The 20,930-nt window shown below is 45.0% G+C and overlaps 1 protein-coding gene across 4 annotated transcripts in view; it reads left to right on the top strand.

Annotated features, from left to right (window-relative positions):
* Window positions 1-20,930, top strand: part of LOC148443271 (heparan-alpha-glucosaminide N-acetyltransferase-like) — a 735,097-nt gene that overhangs the window by 414,915 nt on the left and 299,252 nt on the right. For all 4 annotated transcript variants that reach the window (XM_088463038.1, XM_088463039.1, XM_088463037.1 and 1 more), the window contains 2 exons: window positions 16,391-16,503; window positions 20,464-20,588. In XM_088463038.1, coding sequence (XP_088319164.1) covers window positions 16,391-16,503; window positions 20,464-20,588 — 238 coding nt within the window. The remainder of the gene's footprint in view (window positions 1-16,390; window positions 16,504-20,463; window positions 20,589-20,930) is intronic.

Below are 20,930 nucleotides of genomic sequence, written 5' to 3'. Positions count from 1 at the left end.
TAAAATCACATAAATTGGTCTTTTTTTTCTTCCTAGAGTATTATTAACCTCAATAACATTAATTTCTAGTCAATTTAGACCATATAACAGCTCATAATATTGTTTTCAACATTATTGGCCAAAGGTTGCAGTGAGCTGACTGGTTCCTAAGCGACAGAGCAGCGGCACAACGACACAGACACCACAGTATAAAGTACATCTATGACACATTGCCACACAGCAGTGGCAGAAATGAAAAGTAGTGCACCCACCCAGTGGGGTACGGCCAGCAGAGTCACAGTACTTGTTTACATAGTGGGCTACGGCCCAAGGAGTCACAGTGCACAATCTTATTCACATTACACCGCACGTAGGGCCTGATTCACATTACACCATAAAGTAGTGTCTCTTATTTATGTTACGACACACAGTAGTGCCCCTTTTACACAATGCCCACAGTAGTGACCCTTTTACACAATGCCCACAGTAGTGCCCCTTTTACACAATGCCCACAGTAGCGGTGTTCTTTACACAATGCCCCCAGCAGTGGTGCCCCCTATGCAGTCCCCTTAGTAGTAGGGTCCCCTATGCAGTGCCCCCAGTAGAATGCTCCCCAGTAGTATGCCCCCCATTAGCAGGCCCCCCCAGTAGTATGCCCCCCATTAGCATGCCACCCAGTAGTATGCCCCCCTTTAGCAGGCCCCCCCAGTAGTATGCCCCCCATTAGCAGCCCCCCCAGTAGTATGGCCCCCCAGTAGTATGGCCCCCAGTAGTATGGCCCCCCAGTAGTATGGTCCCCCCAGTAGTATGCCCCCCCCAGTAGTAGGCTGCCCCCAGTAGCAGGCCCCCCTCAGTAGTAGGCTGCCCCAGTAGTAGCCCCCCCTGTAGTATGGCCCCCCCAGTAGTATGCCCCCCCAGTAGTAGTAAGCCCCCCCCAGTAGTATGGCCCCCCCAGTAGCAGGCCCCTCAGTAGTATGGCCCCCCCAGTAGCAGACCCCCCCAGTAGCAAACCCCCCCCAGTAGTATAGCCCCCCCAGTAGCAGGCCCCTCAGTAGTATGGACGCCCAGTAGCAGACCCCCCCAGTAGCAGACCCCCCCCAGTAGTATAGCCCCCCCCAGTAGCAGGCCCCTCAATAGTATGGACCCCCAGTAGCAGACCCCCCCCAGTAGTATAGCCCCCCCAGTAGCAGACCCCCCCAGTAGTATAGCCCCCCCCAGTAGCAGACCCCCCCAGTAGCGCCCCCGGACCTTTGACAAGTAAAAAAATAAAATAAATAAAACTTACCTGATTGCCCGCTCCCGCGCCGTCCGCTCTGCTGTCACACGCTGCGGAGGGAGCCGGAAGACAGAGCTCATGTGTGAGCTCCAGCCGGCTCTCTCCGTACAGCAGCCAATGAGAGTCTGTGTGACTCTCATTGGCTGCTGTGACAAACACACAGCTGCCGCTGGCGGCTGTGTGTCTGTGTAGGGCAGAGCGCTATCACTGCGCTCTGCCCTACACAATAGGAGCCCTGATGTCGGATTCTCTAGTGAGAAACCGACATCAGGCGGCCGCCGTTCGGCCCCGAACGGGGATCCGAGTCAGGCGGTGAACACCCGAACAGGGTTCGGGTGGACTCGGATCCCCAATGTTCGGAGCGGTTCGGATTCCACAGAATCCGAACCGCTCATCTCTAATTAGGACACAATCCAAAAGTTGCTTTGTTTAGGAATTTCTTCAGAGAAGTTTTGGAGGGTTGTTCCTGCTTTTTTTTTTTTTTTAATTGCTGGCAATGCTCTGTCGATGAGGCATTGAAGGGTTTGTAGGAAGCTGAGAGTTGCATTAGGCTATCCAGGTGCCACACAGAGGAGTATCAACTCCAGAAATACAATATTTGGTAGTTGTTTTTTTTTTCATATAGGACTATCATTTTCTTTCAATTAATTGGGATCCTGAGGTTATGTACTGTGGGCCTGATTCAGAGCCGGACGCTCTGACAGAGCGCTCGCTCTGAATCAGGGCCGGCCTTCTGTTTTTTTAGAGCGGCCTCCTGGCCGCTCGCATAGCTGTGGGTGACCACCCACAGCTATAGCGAGCGGCCAGGAAGATGGTCGCGATGGTCAAGACCATTGCGACTATCGGGCTTGCGACGAGACCCTTGTGGTAGGGTCTCGTTGCCGCAAGCCCCAGAGTGCTTTCGGCTCTATCAGAGCCGAAAACACTCCCACTGACATCACTTGTGATATCAGTGGGGCCGGCCCCAGACGGTAGATGTTCCCATGGGAACGCCTCCGTCTGGGCAGCCACGCCCCCGGCCCGCCCACCAAAGGGGGCGTGCTGTCTCTCAACATCGACAGCACGCCCCCTTTGGTACGAGACCCGGGTCTCGCTATCCGGGTCTCGCGCATGCACACAACGGAGCAGGCTCCATCGTACTCATGCGCACTGGGCCACCATCGACCCGCTTGTGAGCACTCAGCGCTCGCGAGCGGGTCTGATTCAGGCCCTGTATCTACTGAGGATCTGGGTAGACTAGAGGAATGGGCAAGATCATGGCAACTACAGTTTAATGTAAAAAAAATGCTAAATCATGCACTTGGGTCTCAATAACCTAAAGGCTAAATATAGTATCAAGGACACTATAATGGGGAATACAGAGGAGGAAAGGGATTTAGGAGTCACCATTTCAGATGACTTGAAGGCAGGCAAGCAATGCACCAAAGCATTGAGGAAGGCAAGTCAGATGCTTGGTTGCATAGGGAGAGGAACCAGTAGCAGGAAAAAAGAAGTGATAATGCCACTGTATAGGTCTTTGGTACGGCCTCATCTAGAATACTGTGTTCAGTTCTGGAGGCCATATCTCTAGAAGGATATAGACACATTAGAGAAGGTACAAAGATGGGCAACTAAAATGGTACATGGCCTACAGCACAGAACTTACCTGGAAAGACTAAAAGATCTTAATATGTATAGTTTGTAACAGAGAAGGGAAAGGGGGGACATGATAGAAACTTTAAAATACATAAAGGGTTTTAACAAGGGACAGGAGGGAGGCATTCTTCAAAGGAAGAGATGTACAAGTAGTGTACTTATGTAGTGGATAAGTGGAATAGCCTCCGATCAGATGTGGTTGAAGCTAAGACGTTGGAACAATTTAAACACACTTTGTATAAGCATAAGAATATCCTTAAGAGAGACGTAAGGAGCAAATAGGGTTGAAGTTGCCAAAAGAATAAATGAAAATGGGCAGACTAGATGAGCCAAGTGGTTCTTATCTGCCGTCAAATTCTATGTTTCTATGTTTATGTTCCACAAGACGTGTGGTGAGTTATGGGGTTACAGTAGATGTAATTGAGTGTACAACCCAAACCTCCCTTGGTGTTATGTCTATGAAGAAAGTGGTTAAAGATATACTGGAGAATTGCTGTATCCCAGCAACTGTAGTGTGCTCTCCAGAGTGCCATGCACATTCCCCACTATACCACATCTGTACCAAATAGTGCAAATTTTATTGGTCACTAAGTATAAACTGACAAAGGACCTGAGGTGCATGCAAGCGCCCAATCTTTATAGTGTGCGCATGTGTTGGAGCCAGTCCTGATGGTTACAGTTGAAATCTGGAGAACAGATTTAGATACAAAGAGAGGCAACTTCAGTGGGTGGTAACAGAGGGGTGGCTAGACAGACGTGGATGTGTCGTGGTCAGTGACAGAGGCACTTTCTGCAGTTGCACTGATTTGGGCGGCCATATTCACAGAGACATTCTGCACTTCCATAGGGCTGTGCAATGTTCTGTGGTGCGTCCTATATGTGGCCGATGGTGCGTCTTAATACAGATTAGTGCCCCAGTCGACATCTCTGTACAATTCCATTGGCTGCGGCATTAGCATAAAGACGCAGTCACTCTGCGGAAATAGACACAGTTGCGGCTGCATTAATGCCCACCTCTGATTCAGGCCCAAAGTGAGCAGAAAGTTATTAAATAAAAATTACATGAACACCTTTTATATTTCTATCTCATGAGGAAATCAGTTATACTGACTTACACCAGACAAAAGCTAAATTCAGTGTATTAAGAAATTAATTGACCGTATTTGACGAACAAAAAGAGAGGTTTGGTCAGCATGTTTATTACTAAGATGTGTAGATGTAAACTGACCAGTTACAGGGATAAGGAATCTTTGAGAGCAGCTGGTCCCGTAGACAGATCAGATGGGTTACAGAAATGGACTGGTCCCTAGCCCTTGTCAGTGAAAATAAACAGGTCTCCATGGTCAGGGCTGGCAACAGAAATCATGTGGCCCTGTACACCCATTCTGTTATCTGCCCCCCATACCAGGGTCCCTGGCAGATACAGGTCAGTTGCTTGACAAACTGCCTTACCTCTATGTTGTTTCTCTGGGGAACCTCTGAGCCCCCACAGTGTCCCTCCATGCCCCACACTTACCTTATTCTATGTCTCTAATTGTGTGTATTTCCCTCAGCTCACCATGCGCTGGATCTTCTCTTGCCTCTTGGTGCTGGCTTCACTCCGCCAGCTACTTGATATATATAATATTATACATTTATTCATTTTTTTACACATAAGCTCCCCATCCCACACTGTGTTGTCATATCTCACAGTGCTTCCCCATCTGACACACTACTCTCTCATACCTCATCCCACAATGTTGCCTCCTATCCCCTATTGTGATCCCCCATCCCACACTGTGCCCTCCCATTCCCCATGGTTGTTGCTAGATCCAAGTTGGAGAAAGGACCTCTGACATCAGAACCACGTAACCGCTCCACGTGGGCATAATGGTGGAATATAAACCTGTGGTGAGTGTAGTGAGCCACCGTGCCTGAAGCGTGGTGAGCCAAAACTTTTCGCCTCTGTTCTGATCCTTGCCCCTCCCCCTTTTCTCACGGGTCACGTGGTTGTGACATCAGAGGTCCAGTAAAGCACCTCATTCTAGACCTAACCCATCCCCATCCCACACTGTGCTTTCCCATCCCCCATCTCACACTGTGCTCTCCCACCCCGATCTCACTGTGCTCTCCCATCCCACACTGTTCTCCCATCCCACACTGTTCTCCCATCCCACACTGTTCTCTCCCATCCCACACTATGCTTCCCAAACCCACCCCACATTTTGTGTTCCCACCTCCCCCCAGGCTGCACTTATCTCCTGGAGCTTCCTGGGCAACTGCTTCTATCTCTCAGCCAGTGATCTGGGGAGACAGTTTAACTTACATCAGACTCCTCAGATCACTGGCTGAGAGATCCGAGGAGTCAACAGGCAGTTGCCTCGCACCCACCACAGTGCACTGCTGAGCAGCTTATCTAAGCCCCAGAAGCCAGCAGCAGTAACTAAGCAAGTGACACAGATTGAAAAGACAGTTCCTACATGGAACAAAGAGGACCCGAACTTCGCATAGGAGACGGTGAATATGGATATTTTTTCTTACAGGTACCCTATGGATTCTACTGGACAAGGGGACCGATGGGCTACAGAGATACATAGGTGAGTATGTGAGGTAGTGTGTGCATGTGTGTGTGCATGTATGTTTAATAAACTTTTACTTTGTACGGTGTGTGTGTCCTGTGTTTATGTTTATTTTAATATTGCTTTTGCTGTGGAACTACAGGTACCAGCGGGTCCGTAATGCTCCACATACTGGTACTTGTGGTTCCCCAAGTACCAGCATGTTGGGGAGGCTTGCTGGGACCTGCAGTTCCACAGCAAAGGCAATACTTTCAAATGCACTACACTACATAATCAACCTGGCACCCACCGCCCAGGGGTGCCAGGGAGAGCCCCGTGCTATCAGACTCGGGTGCCCTGGAGTGGGGGGCCCCTTTTTTGGGGGGTCCCCAGCGATCCCCAGCCTGGGCTGACTAGCGGTCAGGGTTAATGCTTCGGCCGGTGGACCCAGTGATAATGTTCCCCTGGCTGTGACATTAGCCTCCCGCTAGAAAAAGTTTGGTGCTGGTTCTGGTAAATACAGCGGCACCCTACTAATTTTTTTTCCCTGTATTTCCAGAACCAGGACCAGATCAGAGCCCAGTGCTGGTTGCGCAAAATACGTCATTTGTCCCCTGTATTTTGGCAATCAGCGCTGGTTCTGACTAGCCCTGTGCTGGTTGTGCTTACATACAGGTGCCCTGTGCTGGTTTTGCTTACCCCTATGTTATTTGTCCCCTGTATTTTGCGCACCCAGCAATGGGCCACTAAAGCCTGGGGCTGGTTGCTCTTTGGGGGGGGGCATGTCTTTTTTGCCACAGGTTTATTCATTATTTAGACACAGATGCACGGACGGAGATCCGTCCATGCATCTGTGTCTTCATGCATGCAGCACGGATCTCCCTGATCCATGCCTGCAAGCATCGAATGCGGATCCAAGCGACATATCGTACAGGCATAAACACTGTATAATATGCTGCTGGATCGTGTACGAGATTGACTGATCTTACCTGCAGTAGGCAAGATCTGAAGATGCAATGTACAACCAGCAGGTACGCGCATCGGCATCCTGATCGTGAGTGTACAGTCATGATTTGGACATATTTTACACGTTCCGATGTGTCGGAATCGGGCAAATCGTGTAAAATATCGTCTAATGTGTACGCACCTTTACAAAGAGGACAGCTTTAATGGGAACTTCATACTATCAAAGTAAAACATTATAAACCATTTCTTCAGTTGTTTCAGGCAACACTAAGCAGTATGGGCCAGGATTTTATTCCTGTCCTAAATCTCCAAGGGTCCTCAGAAATAACTTGCTCATTTGGTTATATATTGCACGCTGTGGAGTCACGGTTTATTACAGGAATAATGTGCGTTGCCACATCGGTTTGACTGCTCTCTGCAAAGCTGCATCTTACCAAAGCAAGGCAATTTGCAGAGACTGATGTTTAATGGACATTAGTCTTGTGAGACACTATGTCCGGAATACACTATAGGGAGGAGGTAAATATTATTACTGTTAATGTATTTACTGTAACATTCTCTCGGTTTTCAATTGGTGTCTTGCTACTGCCTGTTAGTGCTTTCTCCATTATTCATTTTTTCTGAATTAGTCTGAAAGCTCTTGCAATTTTTAATTAACTTTTTAATTTTTCCACATGGATTGATTGAAAGAATTGCATGCCGTATTCACTTCATGACTCCAGGCTTGAGGTAGCTAGTCCAGAAGAAGTTTAGCATTACTTATGCCGGGTAATTTTAGTCCCTATTAAAGATGATTGGATGGATGAGTATGCAAAATCTCCCAGCATGCCCAATCACTAGTCGGCCGCATTGGACACTGTATGCACTGCAGTGGCCGAGCTCCTGATATTTCCCTTGTTCCTTCACAGGGGGGGAACAAGGAAGTGTCTCCTCCCCAAGGGAGGAATCCATATATTGTAACCATACTCTATGAAATATCTCACAGTGCATAGTCACGATATCTGCTGGGCGTCGGGCTATCAGATAAAATATCTGTGGGTCTGAGAGACATTTATCTGACAATGTATGCCCAGCATAAGGGAGATCACACAGCCGTGTAGAGGTTATTTGTACAGTGAGTGTGCACACTCCAGGCTACCGAGGACACATTCAAAGATCCCTCTCCGGTGAAAATAAATTAGAAAATGTAGCCAATAGGCTTCAATGGCTAACACCATCTGAAGATGGCATTAGATCACAGGTCCAAGCTCTGGAGAGCTAAGCTTTTTGGAGCTCGGTAAATTGCTCCAGACCACTGTACCCATTGTCACTAATTTTTACTGCATTATCCTGTACTGCTTAGCTGAATCTATAAGGTACACTAGGAAAGCACATGTAAAGCAGGAGTCACACCAGAAACCGCAGCTTGTAGTTTCACTATAAACATTACCACTGTTATTACCATGGCGGATGTGTTTTATGTTCCAGTATTCAGAACGCAATTTGAAAGCCTAGAGAGAGCTCCAAATGTTAGTAAGTCAACTGTGTTTGTATTAGTGTTAAACGAACATCCGTGGGTACCAGACAAAACCGTACATAACTAGAAATGTATTGGCAGTGTCTGTGCAGTCCCTAGAATATCAAATATCAATAGATACTGACAATGCATAGAGTCAGTTCAAGCTGCAGTCACAAGTGTAGTATATATAATGTTGACATGAGAATGTTGACATGGTTGTGATGTCAACATTCAGTGTCACTGTTAACATTTGAAATGTCCCTGGTGTTCTAGTGGTGACTTACATGGTTCCGGCGGGTCTGGTGGCTCCAGTGGTGTCTTCTGAGTTCAGCAGTGATGCCAGGATGGCTTCTGGTGGATCCTGCTGCACTTCCGCTGCTAAGTATGACTAACCCTACCCTAGTGCCTAACTCTAGCCTCCCCTCCTGTAGCCTAACCCTAACCCTCCCCCTAGTGCCTAACCCAGTCCATGCAGAGAGTCGGCATTTCACATGTCAACATTGTGAACATGTCCATAGTCTATTGATGCCAACATGTTCAATGTTGACATTTCAACAATGTCAAGACCATGAATGTCAACATTGTAACTGCATCCCCCAGTCAAAGAGCAGTGAGTACCAATGATGACATCACATGGGAGATAATAGAAGCTATGTACCCTTACTGATTATGGCTGAAAATTGTTTGTGTAGAATCTAATATAATATGGTATAAAATGTTTTTATTACTTTGAAATATGAAACTAGGGTTGCCAGCAGGTCAGAATTTTAACATTGTGGCTGGTAAAAATAGGACTTGGTGCCAGTGTTATTAATAGAGCAGACCCATTACAGGAATACTATAGGCTGGCATGTTTTCACAGTAAGGTGGCAGCCCTACAGTGATCATGGCATAGTCATCCAGCGAATGCTGAAGTTGCAGTTATGTGACTGACACCTGCATTGTCCCCATCCTAGCTTACGCTCTGTAAACATTGTGCTGAATCACTTGATGCTTAGAAATATTCATCACCATATATATTGACAGCCAGGATATTATGGCTGCGGGAAGCATTTTTCCTGTAATTGCATATAAATAATTTGATGTTAATCCAATGCAATAAACTGTCATGTAGATGAAACTTTACACCAGGGGTTTAGCACAAGACAATTTCTTAATGGTAAAATATTGACCTGTGTTCCTAGACCTGCAGGATAAATATTTGTTTGAAAGTGTGTCTTAGGATAACTGGCTGTTTTTAAAATGGAATTGTACAGCCCAGAGACTCTTGTAGCTAAATAAACCACCCATTTAGTATTTGTTCTTACTTTGGTTACACCAGGAGTAGTTTAATTGTTTTGTGTCAATTTAAGTGAGTGTATTTTACTCAAGAATAAACATTTATGTATTATTGTATTACAGTCTACAGTAACGTTTGTAGTAACTTTTTATTGTTCTTCTAAATGAGTTCTCCATAACTCCAGACAGATGAGTATAAAGCGCCAACGTAGATATATCTTCATTTTGCATTCGGAGTGTGTCATATGTAATGTGTCAGTGTATGATCTGGTCTTGCTGCACTTATGTGCATGCTGTAACATTTTTCTTTCTTCTTCAGTGTCCATAGGGATCCACAGGAATACCATGGGGTAATGTGGTTGGAGAGATCCAAGCACCAGACAGTTAAAGCTTTTAGCTCCCAGGATGCCTCAGGTCCTCCATATATACCCCAGCCACAGGCCTTCAGTTGTTCGTTTAGTGCGGCAGGATTGAGACGTACCTTGGTAACGGGACTGCTCAGACAGTCCTAAGCTTTTATTTTATGTTTTATTTTATTTTCTCTGTTTTTGGTTTGGCAGTACTGAGCGTCTGAATTAAGATGCATATACTGCGACTCCATCTACCTCTGCTGAGCTGCAACACCAGTAATAGAGCTGGTGATGCTGGCTGGACACGGAGATGTCAGGTAAGGCGATTCCTCGCTTCCGGCATAGGAGACGCACTGGATGCCGCTGCATCAGAACCCGGAGCGTTCGCGTTCTCACTAGACCACCAGGGCCTTATCTTCTGACGCCGGGGATCAGCAGCAGACGCCATGAGGCCAGCATACCCAGTCTGTTGACGCAGCTTAGCCCAGCAGCTCCTCCCCCGACCCAGACGCGGTCCCATCAAAGGTTTTCGCTCCTCCCACTGCCTCGTGTATATGAGACGCTCACAGTCCACTAAAGCATCATCAGCGTCAGTAGTGGCATGCAGGGTCCCTTGGTTAAGATCCTGGAAAGCTGATACAGGATCAAAGAAGGCTCTGGAACCCTTACCTTTTATGGAAATATACTTTTTGGAGCAGAGTTAGGTAAGATAATAGCTACTCTGGAAGCTTCAAAATCTGCAGGTGTGCCATATACGGCTACATTGAAGTCTAGGCAGTTTTCTTTTCAATCTTTCGTCCTCAGGGACGAGCAAAGGAACAGTCTTCCTCCAGGCCGTCTAGTTTTCGCAGGACAACCAGGCGACAAACTAAGACGTCTGGGCCGGCCAGACGTCCAGCTTCTAAGCCGAACAACAAATCCTCGGCCTGATGGGGTGGGCCTCCTTCTGGGGGATCCCTGGATTGGGGGCTGACTTCTTCAGTTTGCGGATTGCTGGCATCAAACAACAACAGATGCCTGGGTCCGAGAAGTGGTCTCTCAGGGGTACGCTCTCACTTTCTGGATGCATCCTCTCCAGAAGTTTTTTTTGCACAATTCCTCCATCAGGTGCAGTAAAAGTGGCCCTTCAGGAGGCCATTCATTCCCTGCTGCAGGCAGGGGTAATAATACCGGTTCCTGTGTTACAACAAGGAAGGGGTTATTATTCCAATCTATTTTTGGTTCTGAAACCGAATGGGTCTCATCACCCTATTCTACATTTAACAACCCTCAACAAATGTATCTGTGTACCCAAGTTCCGTATGGAAAGTCTCTGGTCAATTATTTTAGCAATGGAACCTGGGAATTTTATGGTTTTCCTGGACATTCAGGATACGTGTCTGCATGTTCCTATTACGCCATCCCACCAACAATATCTACGGTTTGCTGTCCTACAGCAACATTACCAATTCCAGGTGCTTCCCTTTAGCCTATCAACAACCCCTTGGGTATTTACCAAAATATTGGCAGTCATGACAGCCTAAGCCAGGCGTCAGGGAGTCAGAATACTACCAAATCTGGATGATCTTCTGATATTGGCACAAACTCCAGTTGTTTTGCAGTTGTTTTACAACACCATCTTCAGCTGATCCTATAGAAGCAGGGCTGGATCATCAATTGGAAGAAATTCTCTCTTTCTCCAACACAGCAGATGGTACATCTGGGAGCACTTCTAGACTCTCCGGCACAAAGGGTCTTTTTACCAGAGGACAAGATTGCGGCCCTATCATTGAGAGTACGTAAACTACTATGCAAGCAAAGGTTATCAGTTCTATCAGTGATGCAGGTCCTGGGATTAATGGTATCCACCTTCGACATATGCTTAGTTTCACTCCAGGCCGCTACAAAAATTGATTCTCTCCAGGTGGAATGGACAGTTTCATCTAATAAAGTCCCAGAGGATCCTTCTCACTCCAGAGGTTCATCTCTCCCTCCTTTGGTGGTTGATAAAGGATCGTCTGGACAAAGGGCGACCATTCTGGATTCCAAATTGGTGCTTCTCACCAGGGATGCCAGTCTTCGCTGATGGGGGGCGTTAACAGGTCATCACACCTTTCAGGGAATTTGGACAAAATGAAAGTAATCTGCGAATAAACATTCTGGAGCTGCGAGCAGTATACAAAGCACTCATCATGGCACGACCTGCTCCAGGGCAGGCATGTTCAGATCCAGTCCGACGACGCGACCACAGTGGCCTATCTCAATCATCAGGGAGACACGTGAAGTCTTGTGGCCATGAAGAAAGTGACAAAGCTTATGATTTTGCAGAACGTCATCTTCTGGCCATCTTGGCAATATTCATCCCGGGAGTTCTCAATTTGGAAGCAGACTTCCTAAGTCATCAGGACATACACGCTGGAGAGTGGTCTCTCCAACTGGGAGTGTTTCGGCTCTTAGTGAACAATGGGGTCAAACCGACATAGACCTCATGGCATCACATCACAACCACAATGTCCCCAGGTACGGCTCCAGATCCAGAGAACCATCAGCAGCACTCATGGATGCACTGGCAGTAAGATGGGACTTCAAGCTGGTGTATCTCTTTTGTCCAATTTCCCTCCTCCCAAGAGTCTTCCGGAAATTCAAGCAGGAAGGCGGAACAGTAATATTACTGGCTCTGGCTTGGCCCATAACTCATTGGTTCACTGACATACAGAATCTATCCATAGACAATCCGTATCCTCTTCCTCTATGGCATGATCTGTTAACGCATGGTCCCTGCCGGGATCCGGACTTACCTCGCCTGGTTTTGGTGGCGTGGCTCTTGAATTTATTATCTTAAATGCCAAAGGTTTCTCCAGCTCTGTAATTCAAACGATGATTAGGGCACGAAAGCCTGCCTCTGCCCGCATTTATTACATGGTTTGGCATTCTTTTGGTCAATGGTTTTTAGACCTTGGTCTCCGCCTGGCCACTTTGAGAGTGCAGGTTTCTGCATTGTCAGTCTGGTTCCAGAAGAAGACTGCTTCATCACCAGATGTTAGAATTTTTTTTCAGGGAGTTCTGCGAGTTCAGCCTCCTTTTTTCGCACCAGTAGCACCGTGGGATCTTTCTTTAGTTCTTAAGGCGCTACAAGCTCCCCCATTTGAACCTTTGGACTCTGTAGAGTTGAAATGGTTGACAGCGAAGACACTTTTTCTCCTCGCTATCTCTTCTGCATGCAGAGTCTCCGATTTGGCAGCGCTCTCTTGTCGCTTCCCATTTTTGATTTTTCACCAGGATAGAGCTGTTCTTCGTACTAGGGAGGGCTACCTTCCTAAGGTAGTGTCCTGTTTTCATGTAAATGAAGAAATTGTATTTCCAGATTTTCAAGCTCCAGACCTCTCTGCACGTGAAGCTTCCCTGGATGTAGTTCATGCTCTCCGTATATATGTGGAGCATACAAACTCTGTTAGTAATCAGATTGTCTTTTTGTGCTATATGGTTTTTACAAACGAGGATGGCCAGCTAACAAACAGACTCTGGCTCAATGGTTACGTATGACTATCTCTCAGGGGTATACACAGGCTGATCTCCCTGTCCCAAATAAGGTGACTTTGCATTCTACTCGGGCTGTAGGGCCATCGTGGTCTTTTAGTCGTGGTGCCTCTGCTGAACAATTGTGCAAGGCAGCCATGTGGTCTTCTGTCCACACTTTTCTTAGGTTCTGCGCCTTTGATGCTTTTGCCTCTCAGGATGCTTCCTATGGGCGATGAGTTCTCCTTTCTGCTCAGGAGCATCCCCGACCCTTAGGGGAACTGCTTTAGGACATCCCCATGGTATTCCTGTGGATCCCTATGGACCCTGCAGAAGAAAATGAGAGTTATGGTAGACTAACCTTAATAACTCTCTTTCTTTGAGGTCCACGGGGCACCCACCCTGACGCACCTGGCTGCATTGGGTACATTTTTTTTTCTTTCGGTCACGGATTCCCTCATCTTGTGTGAGAGTGTTTCTGGTGTACGATTGGTCTTCCTTCTCTTCTTTCCTTCTCCTGCCTTGAGGCTTGGTTACACAACTGAAGGCCTGTGACTAGGGGTGGAGTATATATGGAGGAGGACCCAGTGCATCCTGGGAGCTGAAAGCTTTAACTGTTTGGCGCCTGGATCTCTCCAACCACATTACCCCCCCCCATGGTATCCCTGTGGACCCTATGAACCACGAAGAAAAGGAGTTATCAGGGTAAGTATACCATAACTCCAAATTTTAGATAAGCCTGTGCAGAAGTTTTTGTAGAGAGCTGAAAGTAACAAATATAGGACCTTTTTCTGAGTCAGACACAAGCCTAAAAGTAGATGCATCCCACGATTATAGGCAGAGTGTGCATGCGCCACCCCATGCATATGTACCTCAGTGAAGAGTACGAGAGTGGACTGTTTCCTCCATGCATGGTCGCTTCTCTCAGTCTCTCTCTAATACTGGCCATTATTAATCCCATTGCTGCTAAGGGTTTTCTGACCTCTGAACCTAGGTAATTTTTGCACATTTGTGTTTGTCACATTCCTACATCGGTATCAATGATTTTTTTATAATGTGGTACACGCACAAATTTTCTTTTTTTTCTTTAGACCCCGTGTTTTCAAAAAGTTTTTTTACTCATTCTAATACATAAGAAAAGAAAATCCAAATGGCCAATAAATATTTTTTTGTTGTTGATATTTCAAGAATGGGGCCCAAAAGCAAATATGACTTTTGTCCATCTTATAAGCGCCGCAAAGAAATACATTGTGTTTCTTGTTTTGCCAGTAATCCACCTTTCCAAAATAGTATAAAGCAGAATCCTGTGTGTAGATTTTGACAAAAAAAATCTGCACTTGAAATTAAAATGCTTTTTTTAAAATCCTTACACTGTCTCAATTTGAACACTGTCTATGTGTAGGAAGGCCTACCATTTTATAAACTAGACAACCTACTGCATTAAATGAGGGGTAACTTTTTTTTTTTTTTTTTTCTACACAAGATGGTGGAGGTATGGTCTTAATATTCCCTCTGTCTGTGGAAAATTAGATTTTTAGTGTGTACTGTTTGTCATTAGATGATGATCACACTTAAATGAGCCTGTGTCCCAACAAGTGAAATGTTGTCAATTTGCGCTAAAAATATTGATTTTCGCTTTGCAAATGTAGTTGTTACTAGTCCATGATGAAATCGCTTCTGCCAAGTTCAGGTGTTCTAGTTCTATTGCTTTGCCCTGTCGTGGGAGTGGCCCATGTGACCGCGTCACTTCCGGTTTCAGCTGCACGTGGATCACAGCATTTAAAAGCCAGCGCTGTAAGTAGCATGGATAACCCTGATGAAGAGCTTATGCTCGAAATGCATTGGTACAACCTTCATGCTACTTCACATCTGATGACCAAGGACTACTAAGGACTATCACAGTTAAACACGTAAGGTGAAATTCAGAGTCACCTGATTTGCACCCCAAGCCAATCTGGGTGGCTTTCTGGTACGGTGCGCTAATTTGGCTGCTGTGTCTGTGTTGTACGAGTATGTTGCTTATTTGAACAGTCTAAAGCCACCTGCACTTTACTATTTTAGACATATTTGCACTTACACCAGAATCCACCCTCAGTATATTTTGTGAATTGTAGTGTTCATGTATTGTTGTTTTATATATTTTGATTCTATTTGGAATAAATCATATTTTATGGAATTATACTGTTTGCTCATATTTTTCTTTTTATGATGAAATTTTGACCGACTACTGAGAAAAATACAGTCTTAAGGAAAGTATTTTTATTTATTTATTAGTTGATTCTCATCCTGCAACTATTTCTGTGGTGACATCAGCACCAGGTGTAGTGATACCATTTTTAAATCTATACATGCCAATTTGGGGGTCTATAGGGTGACCCCCAAACTCTAGGCTGCTGATTAAAGGTGCGCTTTCTGGTCTATTTGCACCCCATTGTGTTTGTATATATTATTGTTTTTATAGTATAACTTGTTTTGCTAAGATAAATACAATATATTCCAATACTCAACCCCCCCTTACCAATTTATCATAAAGAGAGCCTAGGAGCACCCACTTCATTTCTGTTAGAACTTTGTATCTGTGTGAAATTTCTTGTTCTGCTACAAATCTAAGTTTGTGCATCATTTGCCAATAATTCTTTTTTGTAAAGGTTAACTGAAGGTTAATTCACAACATCGTAAATGTCATGAAAATTAGGTAAAGCATTGACTGCAACTGTAGCAATGGGTAACATCATTGTAAAATACAGCTGTTCCAGATTTTAATATTAAAACGATTAAAGCTGTATAAGTCCCTTCAAAATAAGAGCCAAGACATTTATCTCGTGCTTAGTGTACTAGATAAAGGTTCTGCCGATACATATTCTCATCACATTCCATTGATTAATTGAAAGCACAGTTCAGTCAAGAACACTGTATATGATGCAGTGCCCTGCTAAAGGCAGTTGTGCGGACCCTAGACATGAAGAGTATTCTGGAACATGAAAGGAATGAATTAAAAGACAATGCAGTAATCCATTAATGGCAGCACTAAAGGGAATACTTGCACTGTTATTAAAATAACAAGGTGCTAGAGAGCACTTTGATTAATCTAGAGTCCGCTCTGCCTGTAATAATGACCATTTCTCTTTAATGTACAGTTTCTTAAAAGCATGTTCCAGCTATGACACGTCTTATCTCGCTCTGTTTGAGACTAGGATTACCTAAGAGCACAAATAACAGACAGTTTAACCCTTTTATAACTAGAGTGGTCTCTTGTCTTTAGGTCACACATACCATGCACAGCGCAGGAAACTGAGGTGTATTTAGCATATGCCAATAGACATTCTTATGCACTAACACATGAATATCTTTATATTTAAAATCTCTTTTCCTGCAGTGTCTTGGCGTTGGGCACGGATACCCGGGGTGCTTCAGCGGTTGGGTTTCACCTACTTCATTTTGGCACTGATACACACCTTTTTCAGTAAGCGGGACCTGGAGTTGGTAGGGGTGAGTTAATATGTGAAAGAAAAACAAAAATGATATGTTGAAACAAAATGAAGGCAAAGATGGATTCTCTTGATTGTGGGCTACTTGTTGATTGAGAACAATATATAGTTTGCTGTAGAGCAGGGGTGGGGAATAAGCGGCCCTTCAGCTGTTGTTTAACAGCACATCCCAGCATGCCTTGCAACAGTTTTAGCATTACCAAATAGCAAACCTGTGGCAGGGCATGCTGGGATGTGTAGTTCTGCAACAGCTGGGGTCAGCTTATTGCCCACCCCTACTGTAGAGGCTAAGGGAAATGGCAATATCTATGTTTTGTATACAGTACTTGTAAAAATAGTATATTGTACTTTGCAAAGTTACTTGTAGACTAAAATAATTTTTGGAAGCATTGAGAGTTAAAGCTGGGTACACACTGACAGATACATTGGCCGATCAATTGATCGGCCAATGTATCTGCTGCCCGTCGGGCAGTGTGTACCCGCGATATGTCGGTGAACGTCGGTATTTACCGACATATCGCATTGGCTGTGCTGCACAGCCAATGGACAGATGTGTCTGCAGACATGTCTGTCCATCGGCAGGTGTGTACGACTGCAGACCGCCCGTACACACAGAGCGGCAGCCGCGAGGAGGGGTGCGGGACACCCCCCCGCCCGCCGGGACACGCCCCCTGGTCGCCAGGACACGCAGATGATGGCCGTTCAGTGTGTATGAACGACCATCATCTGCAGATATATCTGCAGATCACTCGATCTGCAGATACTGTATATCTGTCAGGTGTGTACCCACCTTTAACATGAGTAATTTATCCAGGCATGTCAGGCTGGCATATTGGGCACATCATTCAGATTTCTCCCTCACCTCTGGTATTTAAACGCAGCCCACATAACCATGCTGTAAACTTTATAGATAATTCATATAATCTGGAATAGAATTGAGTAGCAGATTTGATGGCAGGCCTGATGTTTCCTTAAAATTTGGGGTGGCAACTTGCATTAATCACAAATTCAATAATTTAATTATAAATTATGCTCTAAATGGGTTGTTCACAGTCAGGTAACTTTAATTTATTGGTTTGTACACATTACTTTCTTAAACACATTGGTTTATTTCATACTTGCCTACACTCCAAAGTCCGAGAGACTCCTGGGGGGAAATTTACTAAAGTTCGATTTGGGATTCATTTTTATGAATCTCTTAAATCAACTGAAATCGAATTGAGGGCTCGATTCAGACCCGCTCGCTAGATGCGTTCGCACGCTGCCAAAGTATGCAAATCCGCGATCGCACAGCAAGGCATTAGCACGCCCATTTTGTCTTGACATGCGATCACGTTGTGTATGCAGACGCCCACCAGCCTGTCTTAAGACGCCCACTTATGCACGTCATCTCCAGTATGTGTATGCAACCATCGGTAACATCGAGTACCATCGGAAGTGTTCACAGCACTGACCATACCCTACCGCGAGCACTGCGAGTGCTTCAGTGTGAATTTCTATCATGTGACGTGTACTATGACGCTGCATCTTAATTATGCACGCCTATGAAACGGCGTGAAGATGCTCAGGCATTCCTGTGTTCGCACCACCACTCCCATGTTTCCATCGACCATCTGCTGTCACCACTCACAAATGGCTCGTCCTGTCACTCATTCTAGCAAGGTGGCTATGTGCAGCGAGCGCTTCCTGACTGCATGGACTACTTAGCGCATACGCATGCGCACATTGCAAACATCGGCAGGCTGCATGCGAACGCATTCTAGCGACCGGGTCTGAATCGGGCCCTGAAATCGAACTGCAAAATCCCTTAGCAAATCTCAAATTTACTAAGATTCTATTTTGCATTCGATTTTCAAATCGAATTCAATTTTGTTTCATTTTAAGAAGGGATTTGATGTTCGATTTTACATGTTCATGTACAAATCAAACACCAAATCCCACTTCAAATCGCACTTCAAATCCCCAAATGAATAGACCTGCTTCATGCCTTCATTTTTATCATGAGCAGGTCTGATTGACACAGATGCATGCATAATGCATCAGTGTAAAAGTTTTAATTATCATAAAAAAATTATGTGGGGTCCCCCCTAAAAGCACAACCAGCCCCGGACTTTACATAGCCAGTTCTGGTGGTGAAAAAATGCGTAGGGTTCCCCTGTAATCCATAACCAGCACCTGGCTATTTCTAGCAGGGGGTAATGCCACAGCCAGGGAAACCCTATCACTGGGTCCCCCAGCCAAAGCATTACCCCTGACTGCTAGTCAGCCCAGGCCAGGGATCCCTGGGGAGTTGGGGATCCTTCAATAAAGGGGTCCCCTTATCCAGGGCACCCAAGGCCTAGGCTGATAGCCTGCGGCTAAACATTGTCTTTACCAGTAGAACTGCAGGTACCAGCATGCGGGGCATTAAGGGCCCGCTGGTACCTCGAGTGCATCTGTAAAGAAATGTTAAGATAAAGACAAGACACACACACCGTGACAGTATACGTTTATTACACACATACACACTCACGCATACTCACCTACAATACCTGGACCGGTCCTCTTCTCCATGTAGGCATCCTCGGTCTTCTGAAAATAAAAAAACAAAAAAAGTCCCGACCGACGAACTCAAGTACCGTCCTTTAAGGACGGTAACTCCCGAATGACGGCCTCAGCCGCGGCATTTCCCTTAGAAGTTCCGGGGCTGAGCGTCCATTGGTTGAGAGAGACAGCTGATTTTCGGATCGCAGCAAGTTAGTATGTTAATTATCAGGGTCTGCACGGACCCCTATAATTAGCATAATGAATAGACCCTCTGGGGTCAGCATTATATTGCCACCAGCAATTTTAGAAGTTTATACTGTAACACCTCAAGGGATTGGGGAAGGGGGCTGCATTGTAAAGCCAGAAGAGATTTGGGAGTCTACATTTTATAGTGGACTCCAGAATAGAGTTGTCATTGAATATTAGTAGGAAGTATGCATTGTTCTTTGACTAGTGGCCACGAGAAAGTTCTACTGATTGTATAGAGATCATTAAAATGTTTTCTTTACTGTGTTTAATAATCATTAAGTTACACTATGTATTTTATAGACATCACTAGAATATTCTTTAGTAATGTATTGCATTGAGTGGTGGCCACTATGATCTATATTGTATGGCAGTCAGTAAGATGCTTAGGGTATAGTATTGCGAACAGTAGAATACTTATGGCATTGTTTAGTGGTCACTAAGATGCTCACTATATTGAGTGGCAGTCACAAAGGTGTTCTGTGTATTGTATGATGGTCGTTAAGATGCTTTGCATATTGTTTGGTGATCACGAAGATGCTCTCTGTATTGCATGTGCCATTAAGATGCTTTCTGTATTGTATGGTGAGCACAAATATGCTCGTCATATTGCATGGTATTCACTAGAATAGTCTTTGTGTTGAAAACTATCCAAATGGAACTGTGCTGTTTTTGCTAATATATATTTCACAATAATTTTCAGTTTATTTAGTATATTTAAAATAATTCCCACATTAGACAAACAATGCTTGCATGGTATTCATCATTCACATTTTTGTGTTGTGGTGAGCTGGTTGAAGAAACTGGGCAACTCGCTTGTATTTGTCCTGCAAACCAAAATTTGCCAGCCAGCCCCTTGTTTAAAGTAGAGGTTAAAACCACAATACATTATAAGTAACACAAATAATGTTGTGTGTAATGTCATTAGTAAATTGTTTTGGCTGCTGTCTGTAGAAAAAAAAATGCAAATCTCAGGATTTCCTCCCTTTAATCTTCTAGCAGTAATGCTGGGATGTGCAGAACATCATGTAATTGCTTGTTGCACAGAATGTCTGTTGTTAGAAACAAGGAAGAATGATCCTGCTGACCAGCATGAAAGAGGAAAGGCTTTAAATATTGATGTTGGAGCAAAGTCTCCCTGAAGTGGCCCAAAGTGCTTGTCTGACTATATATCCTCTCGTCTGCACAGAGCCATCAATGGAGTGCTGCCGTAAGGGATATTGTCGCGTACTGGCCAGAGTGGATCATCATTGCAGCTCTAGAGGCTGTATCGCTGTGTCTAACTTTCCTCCTACCTGTGCCTGGATGTCCAACGTAAGCACTGCCAATAATTGTGAGCATATTACGTTTGCATACGGTACTGCTACAGTGTATTTGAAAAGTACATGTAAAGCAGGCTTTGCAAATGTGTGTTCTGGTGGTCTTCAGCTGATAAATCCCTATATTTTCTGGCATACACCATTCATATTAAGAATAAGAACCTGCTTTAGTAGCAAATGTCTTATCATCTCTATGGTGCATTTATCATTCAAAAGGGCATTTATGTCACATACAGAATGAACTAACTTGTTAGGAACCTTGTAGAGAAAGGGCACCCTCTCTTTCCTTACCTGCTTATCATATCACACTTTACATATGTACTTATTTGTGGCGGCG

The sequence above is a fragment of the Taudactylus pleione genome, unplaced genomic scaffold (genome assembly GCF_031769625.1).
Source record: "Taudactylus pleione unplaced genomic scaffold, aTauple2 ptg001314l, whole genome shotgun sequence".
In the NCBI taxonomy this organism is placed as follows: Eukaryota; Metazoa; Chordata; class Amphibia; order Anura; family Myobatrachidae; genus Taudactylus; species Taudactylus pleione.
This window is presented reverse-complemented; position numbering and strand designations above follow the sequence as displayed.